Here is a 25706-nt window from a genome sequence, read left to right on the forward strand (position 1 = left end):
GGTGCCCGCGCGCTGCGGATCCGGATCCGTGCGGGTTGCCATGGCGACGTGCAGGCCACTGCGCACCGGCCTCAACCGGGCCGCAAATGGTGGCGCCTCTGAGGGGATSGTCCCCGCTTCCCAKGGGATGGTCCCCGCTTCCCAGGGGAACGTCCCCGCTCCGTGCGTCACAAGGGACGTCTCCGGCCCGGGCTCCAGCAGGTGGAACCCGGGCGGGCTCCGAGGGCGCCCCCCGGGTTCCGGCTGCTGAGGGAGAAGGGCCATGGGCCCGTGGCGGCGCGGCCCCCGGCCCTGCACCACGCAGCTCGTCTGCAGTGCGGTGGTGCCACGGCTGCCTTAGCGCCCGCGGGACCTTGCCCAGCCTGCCGCCGRGCTGCTGCGTGACCTTGGCGCAGCCGATCCTTTCCCTTGCCTCTCCCTCCCAGGCCCTTCTCCTCCCCGGCCCCTGGAGGCTCCAGCAGCTGGAGGTGCTGACAGTGTCACGGATGGGCCGTGCCTGGAGCTCTCCTTGCTTTTCAGGGCGCCCTCATGGTGCTGTGCTTTACCTGGGCTTTACTGCTATATTGGGCGCTTTGGGGACGCGCGAGCCGCCCTTCCAGGAGCCCGTGGCTGGCAGGCAGCTGTGGAGGGCGTCTGCGGCGCCCGTTTTGTTACCGGGTGCAGCAAGGCGCAGGGCGTCCCGCGGACGAGCGGGCACGAGCCTCCTGCCTCGTGGGCTGGCAGCTCTTCAGCGCCTTTCTCTCCTCCTCCCTGCTCCGCCGTGTGCGTGTGTGTGTCTGTGTGTGTGTGTGTGCAGGGGGAGTGGAGCAGGGGTGGGGTTTCTGCCCCCCTTGTCGCTCCCTTTTTTTCCCACCCGGTGACGTGAGCAGTGCCTGGAACAATCAGGCTGGCTCCAAAGCGTGTGCCTGAAGATGCTGGGCAGAGCAGCCTAGTGCATTTCGAGCAAGCACTGACCGCTTGAGCCTCGGCTCTCCAGACCCTCCCCAGTCCCTTTGCAGGGGGTTGGGAAGTGCCGTTTCCTTTCTTTTCCACCCCATCCCGTTCCCACCGYTTCTGGAAATGATCGGAGTTAACAGTGTTCAGAGCACCAGCAAAGTCCGGGTGAGAGCCACAGGTTCAGTGAAGTACCCCCGAGAAGAATCGCTCTGGCGGCAGTCCCACCGCTCCAAATCCATGAAAATCTCCAACTCCTCGGAGTTCTCTACTAAAGAAAGCAAGGTAAATAAATAAATAACCGCGTACCCGCGGCGTTTCTCTTTGCTAAGAATAGAGGTGGCGACGCGGAAAAGGTTGTGCTCTTGAGGAATGAAAGGCTCCAGTAATCTGCAGCGATCACAGAGGTGAGAGAGGGTCCGTGGCAGCGAGGAGAGGCTGAAGGTGAGAAGGGTCTGGTGTGTGGCAGCGATCGAATTCGGGAGGAATGTCCTGTCGCCGAGCTTGGTACAGTAGTAAACAGGGAAAACTTGCTAGAGAGATTGCTAATTGGAGCTCTGCTCCCTGAGAGGCTGAGCTGGCAGATTATGTCCTTGGAACGCTTCGTTTAATGGGATTTTTTTTTTCTTCTAAATAGGTAAAATAGTTTTTGCTTTTTTGCTGCATCTCTATGTTTTAATCCATGTGGGTCTTAGATAAAAATACTGCCTTGCCTGCACGCGTGATTAAATCTTGCCATCAAATATTTACCAGGAAAGCATCACTTGTGCGTTTATGGGAATACCTTATTGTTTGCTTAACTGCAGTTAGCACAGGCTGTACCAGCTGCCACAGGGGCTGCGTTCAGCATCTCCGAGGCAGCCCTGCACAGTTGGTGAAGTCCTGGGCAAACAAGCCCCTAGTTCTTGCAGAAAAAGCTGCATCTCTCATTCCGTCACTCTCAGTCACTGAGTGAGAGATGCCGGAACCTCCGGCGAGAGATTTAATACCTGCCTGCCTCCCAGAGGAGCTCTGTGCCTCGTAGGAGCAGGTGAACTTTACACAGAGACCCAGTATTCCCCTAATTTCCCTCCTGCTGCAAATTGACTCTGCCTTGGGGTTTAGAGGTGCAACTGTTTGCTGAAGTGTTTTCATGAGGCAGAGGTGTTTCGAAACGGTACCAGAGCATCTCAATGTGTCCGTGTGCACGCCAACAAAACCTGCAGGCACTCCCTGTGCCTGCTCTAAACCCTGTGTCTGCCCTCAGAGAAGCCTCCTCTGGTGGTGAAAATACCCCCGTGCTGCACGGTGGTTCTTGGCAGARCCCTGGTCTGCAGGTTTCACAGGTTGTGTGGTGTTTCAGAGGCTTGACTGCAGAGCTGTGGGCAAAGAGCCCTGCGGAGAGAAATAAGGGAAATACTGTATTTGGCGTAGCTCTCAAACCTTGGTTTTGGGGGCTTTTTTCCACCACAGTGAAGAGGGGGTGTTTTGCCAGGGTTGTTTTGGGGAGCCCACGGCCACGATGCTGTAGCTGTTGCTGATGCAGCAGCGGCTGCCTTGGCAGATGCCCGAGTAGGGGCTGGRGCTTTCAAGTATTCCAGGACCCTGCTCTTGCAAAAACACTCTCCTCGGGCATGGGAATGGCCTCCCTGCCTTCATCGAGAGGGTCTATGTGTAGAAGAAGCCTCCACGCGTGGTGGGGACTCGGGGGTTTTGCCCCTGGGTCCCTTGGTCCGTGCTTGTGTTGCCGCTCTCGGCCTCATGCCCCTGGTGTTTGTGAGCAACGTCCTAAGGGCAGGGCCCTTCTCTCTCCAGCGGTGTTTGGCGTCTGCCTTTGTGCTCCTGGAAAACGTGCTTGCYCCTGTAAGGACTGACATCCCGGCAGGGCAGGGCTCTGCTCCCAAGTGCCCTGGCTGTGCTGGGGACCAGGTCGTTCGCTCAGTGTTATTTCCTCCTCCAGTTCAGCCCAGTAAGTTACAAAGCGTATTTCAGCTTCCTCACGGCATGCAGTGTGGGCTCCTTATCTCAYACCAAGCATTTTGTTTCTGTGGAGGACCTGGGACCTGCAAAAGGTGCCTCTTGGAGGCTTGAGAAGATTGCTGGGACACCCACCTTCCCAGCCGATAAGAGGACAAACCCACACAGATGATTGCTATGGCCCACTTCCCCCTCTGGTCCCCAGTGCAGGCTCCTTCGTTTCTTGTGGATGACACTTAGAGCGTGACTTGTATTTCTGGCTGTGCCACTGAYGGGCCATGTGATTTTGGGCAACTCTGTTCTCTCCTCTTTGTATCTGTTCCCCTCCATGTTCTGCCCACCCATATCTGAAGGATCTCATGGATTTAGAGACCGGGTTTGCGTTTGAGCTGTACCTCTTCCATAATGTGCAGGGTGGAAGAGGCCTGGAAACTACTGCCCATGTATAGCATTGCAAAGGGCGTCTTTGCATGAGTGAAGCCGGGCGGGTGTTTGTGCATCACCTCTCACAAGATGTCTCCAGTTCTAGGCTGGCCTTTCTAGACAAGCTGTCATGGAGATCCGCTCTCTCTCAGAGCGGGATAAATTGCCTGATTTGTCCTTTTTTTCTTACTGCTGAAGCTGTGCCTCCCACTTTGTGTCTGGCTTCCCTTGCATTTTATCTTCCCCACACAAGGAGATGATAATGCTCAGTACAGTCTGTGTCCGCTGCAGCCGGCATGTGTCGGGAGACGAATCCAACCCATTTGCACCACCCCCTTGTTCCCTGCCCTTATAGGTGACTTGGGCAGGTGCAGAATATGGGAACGTCAACCACTCTSTGCTCCAACCAGTACGAGCGAGGCCCCGGGAGCTGATGGCATCTGCCCGCTTTAAAAACACGCATATCCACATGCATAGAGGTGCCCTCTGCTAAGGCAGCCTGGGTACCTCGTGCAGAGGCCTGAGGCCAGCAGGGGAACCTGTGAAGAGGGTCTTGGTGTTGGGTTATTTTCCATTGCTGGAGGGACAGCTCAAAACTAGGTTGTCTGCACGGTGAGTCGGAGGGTCTCCAGCGTGATCCAGCGCAATTAGGCAGCTCCTGCCTGGGTGGGCACCGTTTTCCTGCAGAACTGCAACGTGCCCTTGCCAGTGCTGTTTTCTGGTGCACGGGGCCAGTAAAATAATCCCTGGAATAGGCTGTGCAGGTGCTGCGCTGTCAGGAAACACTTCTGTAGCCTTTCCTCTCATCACCTGTAATAACTCAGCGTGCTCCCTTTTCCAATAACGTTGATTAAACGCTCCAGCAAGCACTGAACAAATCTGTTCCCTTTACCCTCATGCATCAAGATTACAAAGGAAGGGCTTTGATTTCTTGGCTCTCAGGAGCCCCAGCTAACCTTCTTTTTCTGTTTTATGATGATGRTGCATCTGGCACAATCTTTCCTTCCTTCCTTTTTAATTTTTCCTTCCCTCTCCATACAACCTGGATCTTTAACAGAGGAGCTTCTCTTAGAAACGCTCTCCTCGCACTGGTGACGCACTCGAAATTCCCTGAGCGGAGCGATCTCCCTTTCCTCTCCCTGAAACATTCCCATCATCAACGCCGTGTCCACCCACACCAAAACAACCCTCACCGGCTCCATATGCTGCTCGGCAGCTCCGTGCGGATTTATGAATAATGCATGCTGGCTTGTTGGGAGCACGCTCGTCGTACACACGGCTGGAGCTGCAAATTGAGGGCTGTACATGAGCCCCTGGCCCTGTGGGTGCYGCTCTGATGCTGGCGCCTTCCTTGCACCCTTTTCAGAAGGGGTGGAAGGGATCTAGGCTGCCTCGGAGCTTGGCAGGGTGCTACAGCCCGTATGGGGCTCACCTGGGGTTGCAGATCTGTGCTCGAGGAGAGGAAATAAACCCTCAGGAGCAGAGTATTTGTTGGAGGGCAGGTGGTGAGGCCATGTAGCTGTGCGCGCACACGGCAGGTCGTGGGGCAGACCTGATGTGCAGGGGGGAGCAGCCCAGGCACCAGCCCGGCCCCACACAGAGCCTCGCAGGAGCTGGTGGCCTGGATCGGTGCTTGCCCTGCACTGCTGAGCCCAGCGAGCAGCCAGGGCCACGGGCCTGCGCCCGCGGGGCCTCCTGCCCGCCGCATCCCTAGCCTGCATTTACTGAAGGATTTTCCTGCATCCGTGTCCCTCTGACGCAGTGTGGAGGGAGCCACTCCGTGTACCAGTGGCTCCTGTGTCCAGCGAGGCCGTGCGGGATGGGATGTGTCCTCGGGCACATCTGCTTTGGTCAGCGGCTGCGGCGGAGCCTGGCCCAGGGCACGAGCACGGCTGCATCCTGGCCTGGCACCTTCCGCAGGCACCTTCCCGCTTCCCGCTTCTGCCTTCCACGGGGACTGCTGTCTTGTTGGGATGAGACTGMGGCTCCCCCAGCAATAACTCCTGAGGAGGTGGCGAAAGTGGGAGATCAGGGATCAGGAAACTGGGATCAGGGATGGTGATCCTTGCCGGCCTGGGGAATGCTTGCCAGCCCTCCAGACTGCAGCTTGCTATTACTTCTCTACCTGGTCACGGCAGATCTTCCTGGATTCCTCTCCCACATGCTCCTATACACAGCCTGCTGTGTATTTCTTTTTCCCACGGCAAGCTTCTAGGTGAGGAACAGAGTGCAACAGTGACCACCAGCCCTAGACAGTCAGTAATGCCTCCSCAGGACCTCTTGCATCACCTTTTGAAGAAATATCTTGCATGCTGCCCCCAGGAGCTCTGCAGCTTGGTGAGGCCTCAGCCTTCTTAACACTTGCATAGGTGCCTCTTGCTACTGAATAATTTCTAGTCTTCATTTYGGTATTCACATCTGGTGGTGCCTTTCTTTTTGCTGCTTCTGCATTCGGAGGCTGACTCAGAGCGTAGTCAGCAGCCGGCAGGTGCTGAGAGCAACCTGTTTAAATRGCCCCGGTTGTTCCTGCATGGAGGGAGGTTTTGAGGGAAGTCAGGGTGGTGAGGGACTTTTCCCCCTTTTTCCTTTGGTGATGCGTTCTGGAGTTTCATTGTATGGGGGCATAATGCACTCAAACACAACAGGCAGCTTTGCAAATAGGCTGGAGCTTTCGGAAGCACTTTCTGTAGTTTTGCTCCCTTTTTTTTCTTTTTTTTTTTAATTCCCAGTTGGAATAAAATTAGTAACTGGTGAAAGCTTGTGGAAATCTCGATTTTTAAAAGATGTCCCACCTGCTTACCRAAGATAAAATTCGCCTGGACAGTTAAAGATTGGGGATGGAATTCAGCACTCAGCAACTTTCTTATGGACTTTCTTCCAATTAAGAAAAAAAGAAAGCTACCCAATCAGTAACTGAATACAGACAAATTTCACTTGTATTTCTAACAGTGCAGGCTGCTCAGGGACAAATCAAAGCTGGAGAAAGCACCAGTGTAGGTAAAGTAAGATTTTTTTTTTTAGGAAGAGTGCCTTGAAGGGTGGACAAGGYAGAAGTTCTCTCTGCTTTTGAAGTGCTATTGGTCCTGCATGGGAGGTGAGATGAGTTTTGCCATTCCCTGCTGTGGTYGAGATCCCAGCTCTGTGGTCTGGCCGGGGACAGTAGTTTTGCAATCACTTTCTTAGGTGAAAAGGTARGAACTTGTGGTTGTTTTTTCTTTTTTTTTTTCACCTTGGTGAGACTACAAATATGCTTCAGATCAGAGCCATGGGGTTTCTGTTCTCTCCCCAGAGAGAAAATACAAGTAAATAAAACCCATGCTTGGAACTAGCAAAGCACTGGTAAAAGTCATGTCTCCACCGTGGTGTCTGATCGGCTTCGTTCCAATTTAGTGGAGCAGTTCAGTGCCTTTCTTCAGGTTTGCTTGATTTAATCGTGCTCTGGAGAGATGCCTATTGAAAAGAGATGCTGTCTGAATTAGCGTCTTGGGAAGAAGCCATGAAATGATGGAGCAGGAGCTGGGATGTACGTCTATGCCTCCAGTTTCGCAATATGGGAAGAATTTTTTTTTTTTTTTTAAATTTTCCAGCTACTGAGAGAGCCTGCAGGTTGTGGGAAGGATGTTAAGGTGCAAAATGGGCCCATTGCTTTGGAGAAGGACTGTGGGACAGTGCAAAGTGTCCCATGCGGGGGTACCTGCCCCTTCTGCTTCTGCCACCAACAAGAGCATTGCATTCCCTTCCCACCTCTTCCTCAGCACTCAGCTTTCCTCCTGTTTGGTAGCTGCTCTCCCAGTGAACGTGCTCCGTGCTGGAGTTTCTCCCAAATGTTGCTTGCGACTTGCCCTGTGCTGCAGAGCCACTTGTGCTCGGCGCCCCGTGGCAGACGCCGTGTCCTCGGTCAGATGCGCGACATATGAYGGAGCTGGTGTCTGTTACTTCTTTAAAGAGGACTATGGAGTCTGGCTCATTAAGGGAAATYGTGAAGGGGACCAACACATGTCACTTTCCACAAGGCAAAAGCTTGGGGCATTTGTTCCCTCGCCAATCTGGAGTTCTCCTTTCGTGTCTCCCACACCAGGAATAGGCACTCTTCCGCTGCAGCGATCCTTAGAGATTTCCTTAGCAGCAGAGCCCATAAAAAGCAGCCCTGCACAGGGCTGGTGTTCATTATCAGAAATCTCTTGCAGGCATATGGGCTAGATAACAGCAAAAAGGCATTTCTGCACCCCCAGGCCAGGCTCTTGAGAAGTTTTGAAAGCTCCTCCAGCCAACAACCAGAGTAAAACATAACCACACGTAGGGCTCTTTGCCTTATTTTTSGAAATAGTCTTCCGACTCAAGATACAAATAATGTTTTGATAATAATATGAAAGAAAAAAATGCCTGAGTGAAAGAATAAGTGGAGAATTKTGACCAGATCGTTAGCAACACAATGCTTCCTAATGGAAAATATTGGTCAACCTGGCGGAATCAGTGTCATCATGGTTTTGTGTAAAAGGATGGAGGAGGGTCTAATTCTGCAGAATTGCTGGGTGCACAGGAGGAGCAGTGATATYCTTTTGTTCTGCATTCCTCCTACTAGGTTTTCTTAAAATCTCTTGTTAGCTCTCGTCTTAAAATTAGGAAAATTGCCTATGGATTGCCAGCAGTGCCCTTTCCATTACCTTTGTCTGATTGTTTGCCGTTGGATCTGACCTCCTTGTACAAATTTGGAGCTCACAGAGTAAATAGAAATAGACTGTGAGCCCCTCGGAGTTGGAAATATTTCTTCACACTGCTGTGCACAGCACAGCAAAGCTGTGTTGGCAGTGAGGACCTCTCCGTGCTATATCTCTCAATATAAATAGGATGTGGGATGATTCCTCCTGGTGGTCTTATCAGTTCTCTTCCTTTGAAGTGAGTTGTACCAGTGTATTTGACATGAGTGTCAAGAGCCACATTTTCACAGGGCTGAAAAATAGGAACCTTCAGATGGACCATGCATGGTTGGAAAGGAGCTGATGGAGCATGGGACGAACAGTGCATATGCTTGTGGGATTCCTATTGCAAGTTTGGTGACATACAAGCACAGCTTAGGTTCCTTGAGTCTTCCTGTTTTTATTTTGGGTCAGAGTTAAGGCTGTTTAAATGCTGATGCTTCTGTTGAGCGTGCCATAGCCATTATAGTATGTGATTTGCAGGCTTGCTCATACTTGATGTGCTACTTTTTGGTAATCATGTGCATCAACAGTTCTACACATTAACATATTTTGAGGCTGTGTAGGAGTTATGTGCTGGAGGGAGTAAATTGAGCCATGTATATAAGGTAAATTACAAATGTGGATTTTCAGCACTAGAATCAGGGACGTTCCATACCGAAATACTTCACTTGACTCGAGTGGCCTATGCGAAGACCCTCATTAGCTTTTAGTGATATTGCAGGCTTTTATCCATTCTGTGTATCAGCTACAGGAGGGATGAGATCAGACATACTTATCCAAATGATTTACCTGCTCTCACTCAAAAAAGAAATCCATCCCAAGTGTTTGATGTCTGCAGAACTGGACCCTTTCACTGGAGGTTGGTATCAAAAGTAGATCAGAGACCTTTGATGCCAAACTGACTAGCTTCTGTCTTTTGATTTGAGAGAGTACCTATGTTAGTCCAAGACTTTAATCATCAAAACTGCAAGCTTCTTACAGTCCATTTTCTGTTTTACACTTAGAGAAGGTATGTGTCTGTGCCTGGGTATGTAGCTGGGGGATGCTCTCAGGTGTCTTTGAAGCTCAGGGGCTTTGGTCAGACATCCTGATACGGTTTTGTAGGTGAAATCTTGATCCTTGTTAAAGTCAGCAACAAAATCTCACTGACTTTCCATCTAACTAACAGAGATGGAATCTGGTCTTAAGTTGCATGCGGGGCTTTATTTTTGCAGATTCCTGTATTTTGCAAACTTGTTGCCTCGCTTTAAAAATGAAATCTGCTCCAGAAAATAACTGCTGTCTGAMACCCTATGTTCTAATACATATTTCCTTAGATAATATTTCTGCCTCAGGCTCAAGACTTTTGTGTTGTCATAAGCAGATATGGTAGCTCCTTGATCAGAGAAAACTGGCTTGCTAGTGTTATTTGGGTAGTTTTCATTAGCATGTTAATGTATCTGTAGCAGGAGTAAAATAATATAATCCCATTTCCTTTCTTTCTTTTGTAGGCCCTCTACAATTCGATCAAGAATGAGAAGCTTGAATGGGCAGTGTAAGTATATTGTGTAGAATTTAAGAGTTTAAAAATAGTACTTGTGTGGTAATTTGTTTATACTTTCTGTGTCACTGTCTGTGTGGACTCCAAATTGTGCAGAAGATGCCCAGTGGATGTAATGAGTTTTCTTTCTGCTAATGAATGGCCTGGCAATACTGCCTCATCTGTTTCCCTAGCAAGGGGAGTTGGTAATGATAGGAGCCAAATGCATTTGTAAGGAAAGAGGACATTTCATTTAGAAGGAAACTTCAGCCTGAAAAGAGAGAAATTAAATCCTCTTTTGTTCTATGGCTGCATAAATAAAACAGACGTTGACTTCTCCCTTCATCGTTCAGCACATTGTGTCAGAACCACTGAATAGAAACACAAGTCTTGGATTGAGTTTCCTGCTGTTGGTTTATTGTCCTGTATTGTCTCCTGATTAACTATGGATAACTTGACAACAACCTAATATGAAAGATGATAAATTGGTCATTGTCTCATCTACCCCCACCATTACCTGCTTTCAACAGGCTGACACTTGTCAAGTACTGAAACACTGCAGACAAGCAAGAGCTTTAGTTTCCCATCATGTTAAATTGACATGTCTGTGTGCTTAGGTTTTATGTGACCCAGCTATGCCAGCAGAGARGAGAAGGGTTTCCCCTAGATTTTGCGTATTGCAAATCGGTGGATTTGGGTGCAAGGGAGTGTAATGATGTCTTACAACTCAGGTGTTTGCTGTGTGTATTCACACACCTGAACCCCCATCTTCTGGAGAACGGCATTGCTTGGAATGCAGACTCCTGCATGTTTCAAACTATCAACTGCCTTAGGTCTTCCTACTCCTATGGCTCCTGAATTTCCTTTTTAGAAATTCTTTGTCTTCAGCCGGATTTCTTAYGAGGGCAGGTAAGCTTTCTCATAAGGGCTGCTGATTCCTATTGGCCCATTCCCTGTTTGGATGTGTAAAGAGTGTTAAATAATGTCAGCGTAGTGAGGAAGATGGGCTGGTACTGGAGAAACGCCATCTTTGATTACATGGAAAAGGGCAGGAGACAAGTGCTCCCAAAGAGCATCCTGGCCCTAGAATATGTTGTGTGAATCCTACATGTCTCAACACCAGAGCTGTTTGTAAGCTCGGCTGCTTTATAGCCGGCAGAATCTGTTATGTGACCTTCCTGATGTCACAGGTTTCCTCCAGCTCTTGGCAGGAGAGCACACTGTGTCTAATCCACTTGGGCAGCCTCCAGGTGGGAACTGGCTCGGTMCTGGCTTTGCTTCTGTGAGTTTCAGTCAAGGTGATTTATGAGATAAGCTTGCTGCTCTATAGATAATAGCTCCTTTGGCACAGGCACAGCCCAGTCCACATCCCTTGGTAATGACTTGTTTGGGAAAAAAAAAAATGAAAGCAGTCTGGAAGATAGTGGAAATAAGAGTCCGCTCTAAATAAGAGAGCGGAAGTGCAGAGCCARCTCACCTCTGTTGAATGCTCCAATGGCCAATTTTCCCTTCAAATCTGAAACTCAAAAATGACARCTGCAACCTGTGTGAGAGTCACTGTCCGTGCTGAGAAAAAAGGCTCATTCCAGATGTAGTTGAAGTGGTGTTGCTTTTAGGCAGGGAATGCTGGCAGAGAGAGGGAGGACAGATACCTGTCTCTTTACTCACCTTTGCAGAGCCTCATGGCAGGTGCAGGATAATCATGGCAAACAACCTTGGGGCTCCTCAGACTGGAAGGAAAAAGCAAGTTATTGTTACRATCTGCAGAAAAGGGTGGATGAGGAAGGGATGTGGTTAGTTCTGCCTTCATGAGACTGAGGAAGATACTCTCCMCACTTTCCAAAGAGTGTCCCTTTGCTTCCACCAATGGAAGTGGCAGGGGAAGAAATGGGAGGTAAAGCAAGGTTGGAAAGGGTGTTGCAAAGTGTAGCATGAGCTCCCTCACGATGCTGGTGTCGTGATGGGATGCAAGTCCTCCAGCCCAAATGTTGTTGACAATCTTAAACTTCTTCTTACCTGCCTTGCAACAGTTGAAGAGCTTCTGAAATGCATTGTTTGATGGATTAGTGTCTGTCAATAAGTCCTTAGGCAGAGGAAGCTGATGGTGATGAATGAGATGGGGAAGTCTGCTATATGATGCTTCTCTYACCTATTGTAAGTGACATGTCATTCTCCTAAAAGGTCTGCTATCCATTTCTAGGAGAATTACGGTCTGGTCCTAAGTCCACTGAAAAGAGAGGCAGCCATTGGTTCCAACTTTAGATCTGCCTTCAAAAGAAGTGCCACCTTAATCAGCACATGTGCTTCCAATATATTTCCAGAGGCATTTAATGGGAGGAATATTAATTTATCCTTTATGAACATGGAAATTTGACTACAGCTTTGTAAGAGAAAAACTGCATTACAGTTCTGCTGCAGTAGTTCTGCATCCAAGCTGTACCAAAGGTAAAAGTGAATCATATATTGTGACTTTTGAAACACATCTGACCTGGAGGGTATAGACAACGGGTAAATGTAAGCTTGGTTATGCCCCCTGCCCACTTCCTTGCAACGTTTTTAGAAGTGTAGTTAGTCTCAATAATTTTTATGTTCTTAAGAACCTCATGGTTCTTAAGCTTCCGTAAAGGACTTCACTAAAGTGAACTGTAAGAAGAGGTCAATGGAATTGAGTTTCTTTAGTCAGAAAAGGAAAACACTGATTAGGGGCACCTGAGTGTATTTTTTCAGTGTGTAAAAAGCTTTTGCAGGGAAGATGGAGATGAAATGTTCTACCATGTCCATTTGGACATGCTAGTGTTTGAAACAATGGAGATTTTAGCTAAACATTATAGAGAGGTTTCTGACAAAAATGCTTTAAGTTTGCCTTGACTAGCAGTGGAATTGCTTTCAATGAAGGTTTTTTTGTCAGTCATTGTCACTTTAAGGTGAAGAAGAAAGTTGAGGTTGATTTCAAGGGTGCCAGGGTTAAGTGTGCTTTGTTTCTGTGATGTCTGCATGGAAATGCTGTGGCGAATATTGTTGTTCTCCATKGCCTGTAGTGTTATATCTACTTCCCTTTACAGTTGATGAGAATACAAAATATCATCACCTTGAAATAGGCTAACTGGTGATCTAGTATTCACATTTGAAACCATGAAGTGTAGCTTACAAGACTGCAGACACGTGGCTGCTTTTAAGCCATTAGCCTTGTGAAAGCTTTCTCCAAGCAGAATGGTGTGATTTTCAGGAAAACCATAAAGTTTTTGGCCACTACATTACAAAGCTTTCTTTCTACAGAAGCTTAGATATGGCCGCATTATCTCTTTTATGTTGCTGTTGTTGATGATGGAGATAACAAAGTTCATAGAAGAAGGGACCTGCCAAACTGAATCTTTTGTGTATCCTGTGGCACCTTTATATGTTGAGACTTGCGTGGTTATAGTGACCTCTGTGCTGAAACCCCCTTTTTCTAGGTCACATCCAAAGATCTCTCCTCATGATAATTAYATCTTATTATCTCAAGTTCCAGGAGCTTAAGTTTGCAAATTAAGAATTGATTTTACAACAGTCTTCTGTTAATTATCTGGCTGTCTTCTTTTCTCATTTTAAGAAAGACGTCATGGAGAACTTCTATCCACTTGTTCCTGATACAAATATTAGCAGTTTCTATGGTTATATGTCACAGATTTCTATGGTTATATGTCACATTTTTAATTTATAAACTCAATCTTTTGTCATGTGACGTGAGTTTCTATTTGAACAAATGCAGAGAAGCAGCAGATTTTTAAAAGTGAAAGGATTGACCCTATCTCTCCAGCTTAGTGAGCTCATAGTTTTCCAAGAAGGAGCCTAAAGTCAGATCTTAGAGCAGTACAGAGATATTTTTGTTATGAAAGGACACAGTGGAGTTTTTCTTGAATAAAAACAAATCCTCCCCAAAGACACAAGGATCATGCTGTGAGTGCTCAAACCTGGGYGTGGAGCCTGCCCTGACAAGAGCTTGGGCATTGGCCGTGTGGCACCAAATCCATGACACTGAATAAGCCTGCACAGATGGAACCASTAACCGCCTTCCAGCCTCACTAGAGTCCATCGCACTAGGTACATTGCTGGCCATGAATAAACTCTCAGACCCATCTGAGGAAGTGGGAGCAGTTTCTATTCCCACAGCTAAGGGTTTCAAAAAGATCAGTATCACTCTTGTGTATGTTTTCACAGGCCCACTGAATGTTTTGTAGCTCTTCTTTCTTGCAGCTGTGTTCTGAGAAAGGTGAAAAAAAGTTGAGGATTGATTAATTTCGAGAACTCTTGAAAGAAAGTTTATCCAGCTTTGGGTCACTCTTCTAAAACCTTGTGTTCTGGACAGTCCTGCAAGTGCACATCTCTCTTAACTAGTCCTCCTCCACTTTTCTCTGTGCATGTAAGTCGCTTTGCTTTGATCAATCTCCAGTAGATATCCCAGTAGACTCCTTTTCTGGCCAGCCCTATTTGTCCAACTGAGGGTAGACAAGTGAAAACTGTTACCTAAATGGTGCTGCTACTTTGAACCTGATAAGAGTCCTACTGCTTTCTTCTTATTCTTGACCTCTGAAGCAAAATGGAGCACCAGAAAATGGAAATGGGGAAAKGGAGCACTAGAAGAAGTGGATCCTTGGAGCCCTTGGCTCTGTTTCCTCTATGAATGAAGGTCAGGGTGGGACCTGACTCCCARATCCTCATTCAGAGTTGCTCCCCAGCAGGTCAGCCCCCAGCCTGTCCTGGTGTGTGGGGTTATTCCTCCTTAGGTGCTGCTCCCCTTTGTTGAGGAACCCCCACGAGGTTCCTCTCTGCCCATGGCAGGGTAGGACGGAGAGATGGGCAGAGAGGAACCTACCGATGGCAACACAGCCCTCAGAGGTATCAGCCACTTCTCCCAGTCGTGTATGCTCAGCAAACCTGCCAGTGTTCTCTGTCCCTTCATCCTTGTCAGTGGTGAATACATGGAACCAGATTGGACCCAGTRCGGACCCCTGGAGCACTCTRCTAGCTACAGGCCTCCAGCTAGACTTTGGACCAGTGATCACAACACTTCGAAACACACTCGGCCAGTTTTCACTCCACCTCGCTGTCCTCTCGTCTAACCACACTTCTGGAGCTTGGCTATGGGGATGTTGTGAGAAAAGCCTTGCTGGAGTTGAGGGAGACGACGTCTGCTGCTCTCCCCTCATCTGTACAGCCAGTCATTTCATCACAGAAGGATCTTGGGTTGATTAAATAGGATATTCCCTTGGGGATCCATGCTGGCTACTGCTGTTCACCTTCTTGTCCTCCACACTCTTGGAGACAACATCTCGGATAGCCCATCACCTTTCCAGGGGCGGAGTTGAGGCTGGCTGGCCAGTAATTCCCTGTGTCCTCCTTGTTGCCCTTTGTGAAGACTRGCATGACTTTGGCATTCTTCCCAGGTACCTCCGCTGTCCTCCACGGCTTCCAGAGATGATGGGCAGTGTCTTAGCAAAAACATCTGCCAGCTGTCAGAGCGCTCTTGGGCACATCCCATCATGGCCCTTGGATGGATCTGTGGCTGTCAGGTGTACCTAGGTGATCTCTCAGCTGTCTTCCTCAACCAAGGGCAAGTGAAAATATTTGGTGTATTCTCCAGAGAGCTGGTCAGTAAAGGATAATGTGCCCCATGGCTGCCAAAGGAGGTAGCTGCTTCCAAAAGATGCTAACCCTTTTGCTTCATTAGCTCTCTGCTGACAAGGAGAAACCCGCTGTGGCCTTGGCTGAGATCCCAGAATTCACAGGGATCTTCTGAATTATACACCAGCCTGAGTACTTGTGCCCTGTGAGAGATTTTCGTCTGGATTAAGCACCATACGTTACAAACAGAATTACGGAGGGTTTGCTTCTGGGATGGTCACTTATTTAAAAATAAGTCACAGAGTGATTCAGATTTCACCCGKGTTACCACTGTCAAACTGGAGAAATAGACACAGAAAAGGAGGGGGACAGTTTAAATTTGTCAGAAATTCCAGTACTTTTTAGATGGTGGAGAGCTTCAACCAATGTATGCACAATCCTTATTGTTTTGAGCAGCAACAAGAATATTGCAGATAATCTCCATTGAAAAGTGGGAAAACATATGTCAGTAGGCTCAAGGATGCAAAGACCAGTCTTCTGTGCAGGAGTCAGGCTTCAGCTGAGAGATTTGTTCCTCTTCATCAGGAGACCTTGCCAGAGAACTCCATGATGGTATGGTACCCTGCCAAGCCAAAAAGAGCTGTCACTTCATCTCTACAACTGAATAAAATGTCTGTCACTTTTCCTTAGCTCTGAGACCAAATGTCCATTTATAGCATTCCATATCCCTGCTGCTGAAAAGTCTTACTCTCCAAAAGAAGGATGGTGCCTCTAAGCTGGGCTTGGTTTCCTTCTCTTTCCTGTCACAGCAGTCTGTTACTGTCCTTCCTCCCCAGAGTAAGTGATGCCCTGATGACCTTTTCAGCAAAGACTGGGATGCTGCAGATTGCCTGCCTGTCTCACAGTTCTGTGCRGACATTACCTCAGGTGGGCATTCCCAAAAGTGGACATTTTTCCCATCCACCCAGATACACACTCGGTTGCCTTGAGGGGGAGCTACAACCATGACTTGGAGATGCACCAACTACTTCAACCAGATACTCTGTGGTTCCTGCCGTCCTGCTCTCACAACAAAGGTTCCCCTTCCCAAGGGTGTTTACTTTCCTGGCTGCCTCCCGCTTCTTGCCTTTGGCTGTGGCAATAAGGAAGGTGTTCATTAGACAGGCAGTGCCTGTGACTGACTGAAAGGGCTYGCATTGTTGTCCCCAAGAGCCGCGCTGAACACGTTGCATTAATAAGTAACATTTGGGGCAACATTTTGTTTCTAAAATACAGATAACGTAATTCACCAGCTGTAGTTTTTATTTCTAAATTGCTACTTTTATGCCGATCTGTGGAGGAAAATAAAGAAAAGGAGGTAGAGTCTGTGTTTCGTATACTAGGTTAATGGGAAAGCCGCAGTGATCTGTAGTAATCTAATTCTTTTCATCTATATGAGAACTCATAAAGAAATGGGAGATTTTTTCAGAAAAGCCCAGCAGGCAAGTAGTCCCTATTGTAGTGCTTACTTAACGGGATGTAAAAGTATTTGAAACTGCAGGACACATTGCTCTGTCAAGACTGCCTTTCTGGAATGTAAAAAACAAACTTGGGCTTTTGTGAAAATTCAGCTCCCGTGACCTGTGCTGCTGAAGTAGGTGAGCAGAAGTGTTGCTGTAACCTGTCTTGATTCCTTTCTAAATAGGGTCAACTTTAAAGCAACTTTAAACTTTCAAGTAGTGTGCAAGAATTAACAATATGTAACCTTGCTGAACAGTTCCTCATTTGTTTGACTTTACTTGTTTTTATCACTTTTTTTAGGGACGAAGAAGAGAAAAAGAAATCTCACTCAGATGGTACTGATGAAAAGGATAACGGGAACCAGACAAAAGCTGTTGGTCGCATTGGCAACTCCAATAATCCATTCTTAGACATCCCTCACGACCCCAACGCTGCTGTGTATAAAACAGGATTCCTGGCTCGAAAAATCCATGCAGATATGGATGGAAAGAAAAGTGAGTATCTTTCACTCTTGAAACCTCATTTCCCTGTCKTCTATGCACTGTGCCCCACACGATGAAGCTGTGTGCTTCTCAGGGCAGATAGTGCTGATTCATTAGGGGAGATGGCAGCAATTACAAACAATACAGCAGTGGGATTATCACACTATCACTGTCATGGTTTACTGAGTGTTGCAGCAGCTGAAATGCATTTTTATGGTGAGTAACTGTAGAAAAGTAATGTGAATCTTCTATGGGAAAAGAAAATGAAGTTCCTTGTTTACAGAAGTGAAAACATTTTCAAGTGGATTACSGTAACTGTTCTGTAGTAGTCAGGTAATTTGTCTTTTCCTTATGTGACACTGGATSAAAACCAAAACTGTTTCTAATCTGCCCTCTCCCCCTCTTTCTTGTCTTCGAAGAAAGAGTGTTTCTTATGTTGGCTTGGAAAATCCTGTAACTGTTTCCTTCCCTCCTTTACCAKCATTGGAATCTCACATACTAGGGAATTTCAGCAGTTTTTCATAGCAGGCAGAATTACACTGTAGTTCCTGCCTGCCCTTGCTTTGTAATAAACCTGTCTCGTTTACTTTAATTATCCTTTTTCCTTCTCATCCTGCTTCAGCTATGGTACACTAATTATCAAAGGCCTTTGGTAGGTCTTACCCCTCTGTGTTTTGTTGTTGGGGTATTTTCATTTGTTTGTTTTCTGTTGTGTTCTTAGAAACCGCAGAGGCTACTTAGAGCATCTGCTTTTTTCCCCTGATCATGGTTAATCATTCATAATCAGTCATCATTCATATTACAGTCTCTGGGCTGAATCCAAAAGGCCAAATCTGACTTTGTAATGGATTTTGAGTAAGTGCAACCCCCTTTAGCTGGAATAAGCTTTTCAGATGTTCTGCTGCTGCTAGTATATTTTAGAAGGCTGATGTTTTCAAGCTGGAGGCTGAAACAACATTCTTTCTGACRACTGGATGCTCTGAATAGTTTCATCTTTAATAAACTTTGTTTGTTTAACCCTAATAAGTAAAAGGTGTATGGTTGCCTTTGTTAACTTATTTCTTCAATTACAAATGAGCACAGTGACTCATTATGTAGCGCCCTTGGYCCTTGTGAGATAATCATTTTATGTGCAAGGTAAGTAGGCTATGCTTTCAGAAGCTCCAGTGTATGTTAGAGGCCTGATCTCATTGTCATGCTGTGCATCAAAAATTTACATTCTGACTTTCAAGCTCCAAATAAAATGAAACTAATTTTAAAAGATAGTGCTTTTCATATTTCATTTTCTAATGGTGTTGCTGCAGGGTAGAGTTTCGCTTCTGTAGGATTGCAAATGAGGTGATAGGATTGCACCGTGTAAATGTATTTTCAGAAAAAGGGGTACTGAGGGTTAAAGCACTGGTAAGTCTGGAGGAGAAAAGTTTAAGGGACAATGGCTGGAAGCTGAACCAGACAAATGCTAATAAGAAATAATGCCCATGGGGTGGGGAGCGAATGATTAACCTTTGGAGCTAGGGACTAACCTGGTTCCTCCTCACCATCATTTGGTGTCCATGCCTGAGGATGGGATGCCTTCATGAGTGAAGAGCTTTGGCTGTGCTAAACCCACTTCTAGTTGGAGCTTCAACCTGAGATCTCCTATTTTTCGTTTCTTCTCCATAGCTGTGAGCTGGAGGTGTTTTCTCTGTTATGCTCCTCCAGCACCACCTCTAAGCGGCTCTCTATTTTCCCACGGGGCTTTGTTTCCCCCTGCCTTTTTCTCCCCTCTCCAGTGCATCCATGGGCTCTCTCCCGTTGTGTGCAGTGGCTGCAGGAGGGAGGACCCTTCTGTGCAGCCTTTCACCCTGGGCACCTTGTGCTGCATCTGAACAGCATCTTCTGCGTGCAGGCAGAGGCAGGAGGGTTTTGCCCTGCTCAGACCTCTGAGATCAGAGCCTGCAGCGCAGGGGCAGGGCTGGCACAGAGCACATCCCTCTGGCCTTTTCTCTCCATGGAGCGTTGTGGAATAGGAGCATTGCTCCTGCTCCCTTCTGATCCAGTGCGGATCTGTCAGCCGGCGGCTCCCGTGCYCTCCCTCACAGCGGGTTTGTGCCAGCGCTGTGCTGGCCTGCATTGTCCTCTGGGAAGAAGGAGAGTACAAAGGCGCTTTAACGTAGGGCTAATGTAGCTCTCCTGTTGCCTAGACAAAGTGTAAAAATGGATCTGTGTTAAATGGGTTTTCATTTGTTTTCTTTGCAGCTCCCAGGGGGAAGCGAGGCTGGAAAACCTTTTATGCTGTGCTGAAGGGAACAGTCTTGTACTTGCAGAAGGTAAGAGAAATCACTCTCTTTTGGAAACTAATTAAAGAGGGATAAAGCAGCAGGTATCCTCTACTCTCACAGCTCACCTCCAGGTTTCTTTCCCTCCAGTACACAGCATAGCTCTCGGCACTGCTGTTTACACACTCCTTCAGGCATGAAACCTGGCAGCGATTCCCTCCCCATTTCATGCTGTCAAGTTCAATCCTGTTGTCCCCATCTCACGTGCTCCCCATCTATTTCACTTGCCACTCATGACTCATAAAACAGCCAGCCTCACCAGCAAAGATAGCATCATGTCTTTGTGTCTTGCACACATTTCTTYGGGCTGCTTTTAACACGGCAGCTCATCAGCATGACTGCCCCTGCTGTGAGGCCGTCCTCCTCACTCCTCTTTTCACAGTGTGCTTCTCCACAATGACTGCAAGAGCAGCTGCAAAGGAGTTGAACAGCCACTTGGTCCTGCTAGGAATCTGCAGCTTCTGCTCCACAGACGTTTGGAAAATGCTTTATTCCCRAAGCAAGATGAAGCATTATCGTGCCTAAAAGATTTTGCTCCCCACCATCAAAAAGTCTAAGAAAACATCAATGTAATCTTCTAGTCTTTCCATTGACAGTTTATATCTTCCATTGACAGTTTATGTCTTTCCATTAACAGTTTATATCTGTTATATCTGTTATTTTAACTATTCTCTTGCAAAATAAAAAGCAGTATATGAGCAAGAAATAACAAAATCAAATAAATGATAGTAGCAAAGTAGATTGAAAAGCCTTTTTGCCTCCCCCTGGCCCCATAGCAAGCATAAGTAAATTATTAATGAAATAGGCAGTGCTTGTCCAGACTGCCCTCTCTTGCAGAAGTCCACAGCATTGAAAGCCTTTTTGAGGGGTGCATTTTGGAACTGTCAGGCAGAAAAAAAATCATAGTGCTGTTCCCTCCTCCTCTGCTGTGATTTTCTGAAATTTTATTTCCCTGGAGCCAGCCTAGCTGCAGTGGAAAGATCTCTGAGAAGGAGGAGGATGGTCTGGATCAAATTCTTCTTGTGTTACAAGGTGGATGCTGTGGAGGCACCCCTGTTTGAAAGTGCTGAAATACTGGAACAGACAAGAGAAACTGCAGAGAGGAGGGGAAATTTGGGTCAGAAGTCGAATGCGACATTAGAAAGACTAGAGCCAAGTCTGAACACCCCCCAGCTGAGTCTTCCTTCTGGTCTTCCTATGGGCAGCAAATACCAGTTTTACTAAGGTAGCCTGCATGGGAGGTTTGTGTGTGTTCTTTCCTCAGGAAATTGGAGTCAGATACTTTGATTTCTGAAACAAGTTATATGTAGTGTTCACCTGAAACAGCCTTCCTTAAGATGAGTTAGAAAGGTTCCTTGTCCATAATGCATGAATTATTTTTTTAATGGATACCATAGGAGTAGTTAATAAGCTTTCAAGTAGAGATGGAGAAGCTGTCTATTTTAGAATCTTAATTAAATACTGTTATGATTATCACTGAAATATTATATATAAACAATTTCTGTTTGACAAAATATACAGATGCTGATATAGCACAGAAATTTCCTACAGAAGGTTGTTCTTCCCACTCTCCCCCTTCCTCCTTTGGAAAGCAAGAGACTAATTTCACATCTGACTGCATCTTTGCATAACAAAATGCATTGCTGGATTTCTTGTTCTTACTCATTTGTTATTTGTGTGCTTTGAGTTGTCACAGCACTTGAATTCCATCGTGGCTCTGCAAACACTTCACTATCCTACTTGGTCCTGGAGCCACTTGTACTCGAGGGGTGCAAAAAGGAGATTTTAGTTTTGATGCTGGAGGAAGTTGATGGAGGGTCCTGGTGCAAAGCGACTTTTTCTCAGGTTGAGGGGGCAGCTGCTCCCATGGGTGTCTCTGGCCCCTGCTCAGCTCCCAGGCCTTAAACTGTTGCAGGGAAACGTTCCTGGATSTGCTGCCAGCTCCAGAAGGTCCATCAAGGCTTCACTTCAACCCTGACATAAGATTTCTTCTGTTAGGGAGATGGAATTGCAGCAGCTGAGGTTGCCAGAATTTTAAAATGCATGGCTAGACCTAGCTTCGTTACGGTATAAGCTGCTGAAATGTGCTTTCTTTCTGCAGTATAGTAGGAGATGGAACATTATCCTAATTTCAGAATATGTGAGAGCGTTTTAGAGCAGCCTGACTTCTCTGCAGAAGTGCAGAGCTTTAGCCTTGGTCATAAGCAGGGGATTTCCTTGCCCCTGTTTGCCATCTTTCCTGTTTGGTACTTAGGGCAGGGAGCAAATGTGTACACATCTATTTGTCTTTTTTTCTCTCATTATATATGCACGTGTAGAGGAAGCAGCTGTAACAAAGGTTTCATCCACTAAGTGTGATTTAAGCAGAGAAGAGGTAAATCAGTGTGTAAGGTTACATATATGTAAGGCTATATATGCCCTTAAAAATCACAGAATCACATAACGTTTGAGGCTGGAAGGCACCCCTGGAGATCATCTAGTCCAACTCCTATGCTCAAGGACATTGCCCATRAACATGTCTAGGTGTCTTCAGAATATCTCCAAGGATGGAGACTCCGCAGCCTCTCTGGGCAACCTCTCCCACTGCTCAGCCACCCTCCCAGAGAGAAAGGCTGTCTGTGTTCAGAGCGTTGTTCTTGTGCTTCCCTTTATCTCCTTGGCTCCAGCCTGGATGGCCCGGGCGCCTCTTGGCCTTCTTGGCCACGAGGGAGCSTTGCTGGTCACAGCCAACCTGTTGTCCACTCGCACCCCCAGGGCCACTTCTGCAAAGCTGCTCTCCAGCATGCTGCTTCCCGCTCTGTACTGGATTGTGGGGTTATTTCTCACCAGGCTCAGGACCACGCAGTTGCCCTCACTGAATTCCATGAGGTTTTCCTCCACCCATCTGTCCCACCTGTTGAGGTCCCTCTGAATGAAGATGTTGAGTGGTGTGGGATCCGCTGTTGACCCCTGGGATGCAGCACTGCCTAGAGTGCTCCCGCTAGACCTTGCACACTGACTACAACCCTCTAAGCTGTGCCACTAAGCCAGCCTTCAATCCTTCTGCCAATAGTTTATCAGCTTGGTTTTGAGGATGTTGAGGTGGTGTCAGAAGCCTCACTGARGTCAACCTAGACAACCTCCACTGCCCTCCTCTCATCTGCCTGCCGGTCATTCACCGCGTGGTGCACAAACCTCTACATCATTGATCTCTCTGTTTATCTGCACCCCAGCTGTTCCCTCAAGATGCTCTTCAAATATAAACAGTTTGTCACAGCTGTGAAGTCCCCAGTGGGCAGAGTGCTCTCAATTTTGATCTCATTTGGTTTGCTTTCCAGTCTTGTCCTGTCTGTTTCACTGTCAAAGTCCATACATGAGAGTGGTTCCTAAGTGATGGTGACTTGAGATTTGCTGGGGAGTTCTTCTAGGCAGTGCTGCTTCTGTGCCCACATTTTCTTTTTTTTTAGTTCTGTTGGAACTATTCCAGAGCTAATTGCTGTGCTGCATATTTTTATATTTTTAAATGAGTGATTTGGGAGAGATGGTTTCTGAATCAGTAAGCACAGAAACCGCCAGAGGGGCTCAGTGGAAATATTCACAATTAGCCAACTAAACATGTCTGCACAGTATTATGTCAGATGAGAGATGCGACGTTTGGGATGTTGGACCTGTCTCTGGACATCTTCAGGCCAAGGRTAATTTCCTGTCCTCTGTATTTATAACAAGAGGAAATCACAACGTGTGAGCTTGACAGTATGTCTGTTCACTGGATTGCAGTGGGATGTGAAGTGTGTTTGCAGAAAGGAGGACATGGGCTTGACCTCACCTTACTTCCTCACCAGAAGTTGTTTCTGGGCAAACGGTGCCTTCGTGCTGGATTTCTGCCTTCCTGCGAGATCTGGAACACTGTAGCTCTTTGATGTGGCCCTTTATAATCCTGTGGGCTCTCGGGTATTTTGTTTTTTATATAACTTTTCTCAATCTTTTTCCTCTATTTARCAACAACAACAATAAAGAAGAAAGAGGATAGAATGATGTAAAGTGATTCAGTCTTTCTGAAAGAAGGGGTTTTGCAGCCATCACACGTAGCTACCCACTGTACATTGGCTGTCAAAAAGCCAAATGCAATTTTTTGGTTTATYAGAAATGGGTTTAGAAATCTGCTGACTCTGGGTCAGTAGAAGATGAGGAAGTCATTTTTTGGGGGAGAATTTATTAGAAAAATTCATTGTGTGACTGCATTGTGTACAGCACTCAGATCAGCCCGCATTTGATGTGGAGGCTGCAGTTCCTTCCTGGCCTCTCATGTCTTTCTGTTGCCAGAAAGACATGTCTTGGTCTAAATTGAGTGAGCTGCCTTTCATTCCAGCTCCTCCTCCACGTGGATACCAGCACATCGGAGCATGTGCTGTTCTTGGCTGCCTGTGGGGTATGGATGCTGTTGCACCCTTACCGTTCCCTGGCAGATTAAAAGAGTTGAAGGCCTTAGAGAGGAATTTTGGCAGCGTGCTAACATCACCTCCAGTGTTTTCTGAGGTTGGCCAACTACTTTGAAGACATTTCTGGTATGCTGAGCAGTGCTTGTGGAAGAGCTGGCAGAGCCCCAGCTGTCAAGGTGAATTACGGATAGCTGATCCAGTGGGATTAGCAAGGATTACCATGAACTCCGTCCGTCGGTAAGGAGGTGTCCTTAGCAGGGACTGTTTCTGTGACTGCCCAAAAGGGGAGTTCTCCTGGAACAGGTTTAGATACCAGAGCGTGGTGTGAATGTTGGGCTCCTCTTCCACGTAAAGCTTGGGATCACCAAGGCGAGAGCTGATACTGCCTCAAGGCAGCACCTTGAGGAAAGCCYGACTGGCCTCCTCTTAGGGCTTGCCTAAATTCATTTCCTCACCTTCGTGTTTTCCTGGTCTCCCTGSACAGTGATGCTGGTGATCCCCAAACTGCTACCAAATAAGTCAACCACGAAGAGAGGGAGTTGACCTGGGGACTTGTTTGTTCCATCTTCAAGATATCCTTCAGCCTTGGTCTGTGGGCTGTCATCTTCCTGAGTCTTCCTTGAAGAAGATTTTGGAAGCATCCGGAATGGAGAGTAGCCAGTGTGCATCAGGCTGTGGAGCTCCCTCCAAGGCTTCCTGGGTCTCAGCAGGAGCTTTGGCAGTGAGAGAGGAAAGATTTGACATCTCTCGCTAGCAKAATGCCAGAAAAAACCCTTACCTTGAAAGCCCCTTACGTTGTGGGTGACGAGGCTGAGGGCTTCCTCAATTCATCCTCGTTGGTCTTTGCCACCGACCCGCTGTGGCCTGTGCTCCTGTCAGACGCCAAACTCCTCCTTAACATGTTGCTCTGGGACCTGAGCCCTGGCTCATCAGCTCTGCTCTTTTAGCCACCAGATAAGCCCCGCAGGTGGTTCATGCACTTTAGCCCTTCTCTTTAGGGATGGATACTTCTGTGGGTGCTCAAGCAAGGGCTGTGCTGGCACAGGCTGTCCTGGCAAAAGTGCTGTGCTCTTTTGTCTCCTAAATTCCACCTGTTGTGTGCATGGGAAGTGATCAGCAGTGATGACACCTGCCAGGGCTGACTGTTCCACTTCGCAGCTATCGCGCTTTCTCTCCTGTCAGGTGTACCAGACAAAGCTGATTTCTGTGATACCGCTGAAGGAGAGAAATGGAGACAGTTACAGTCTGCGTCTAGCTTCTTCTTAAGGAACCTCAATGTGCCTCCACAGTTGCAGCATTGCTAGTGAGCAACTTTTCCTTGCAAAAGTCGATAGTTTGCCCTGTATTCAGCCAGGTATTTACAGGCAGGTGACAGCACCAYGGTTGTGACCTCCCCTTGCTCCTATGGCTCAGGAGACTATTCCCAGGCTGATGCTTGTGGCCCAAAGCACCCTGACCCCTTGTTTTGTTATTTACAAATAAATGTAAATAGGAGTGGTGTTATTTCTGCATCAGAAATCAGGACCRTTTTGTGCTGGGCTCTTAGCAGGGGCAATCCCCTCTCACAGCACAAGCCTGAGGCRTCTTCCTTCATTACCCCTGTAATAGAGACAGCAGCTGGGTGCAGATGTGAGGAGCTGTACAAAGGAGCTGAGAGATGGTGTGGCGCCCATCATGCTGTCAGCAGGATGACAGCTACTGCGGGGCTGGTTTTTCTTTCTTAGCGCCACAGCAAAGGAGAGATTTAAAGGAAGTTCCTATAACTGCTTTATGGAGAGGGATAGGTTGGCTCCTCCAGTGTGCGAGGCCTGTCTCTTAGGAGGTACAAAGGTAATTGTTTGAGAAAAGTGAAAACG

General features: G+C 47.3%; 1 protein-coding gene across 1 annotated transcript in view; it reads left to right on the forward strand.

Moving 5' to 3' along the window:
- PSD3 (pleckstrin and Sec7 domain containing 3) overlaps nt 1–25706 on the forward strand; it is a 71284-nt gene that overhangs the window by 32023 nt on the left and 13555 nt on the right. Inside the window, exons 7-9 of the mRNA XM_026049942.1 lie at nt 9503–9546; nt 16933–17126; nt 19353–19423. Of these exons, the coding sequence (XP_025905727.1) occupies nt 9503–9546; nt 16933–17126; nt 19353–19423 (309 nt within the window). The remainder of the gene's footprint in view (nt 1–9502; nt 9547–16932; nt 17127–19352; nt 19424–25706) is intronic.

This window comes from Nothoprocta perdicaria, unplaced genomic scaffold, assembly GCF_003342845.1.
Source record: "Nothoprocta perdicaria isolate Ctin4 unplaced genomic scaffold, notPer1 scaffold_63, whole genome shotgun sequence".
NCBI lineage: Eukaryota > Metazoa > Chordata > Aves > Tinamiformes > Tinamidae > Nothoprocta > Nothoprocta perdicaria.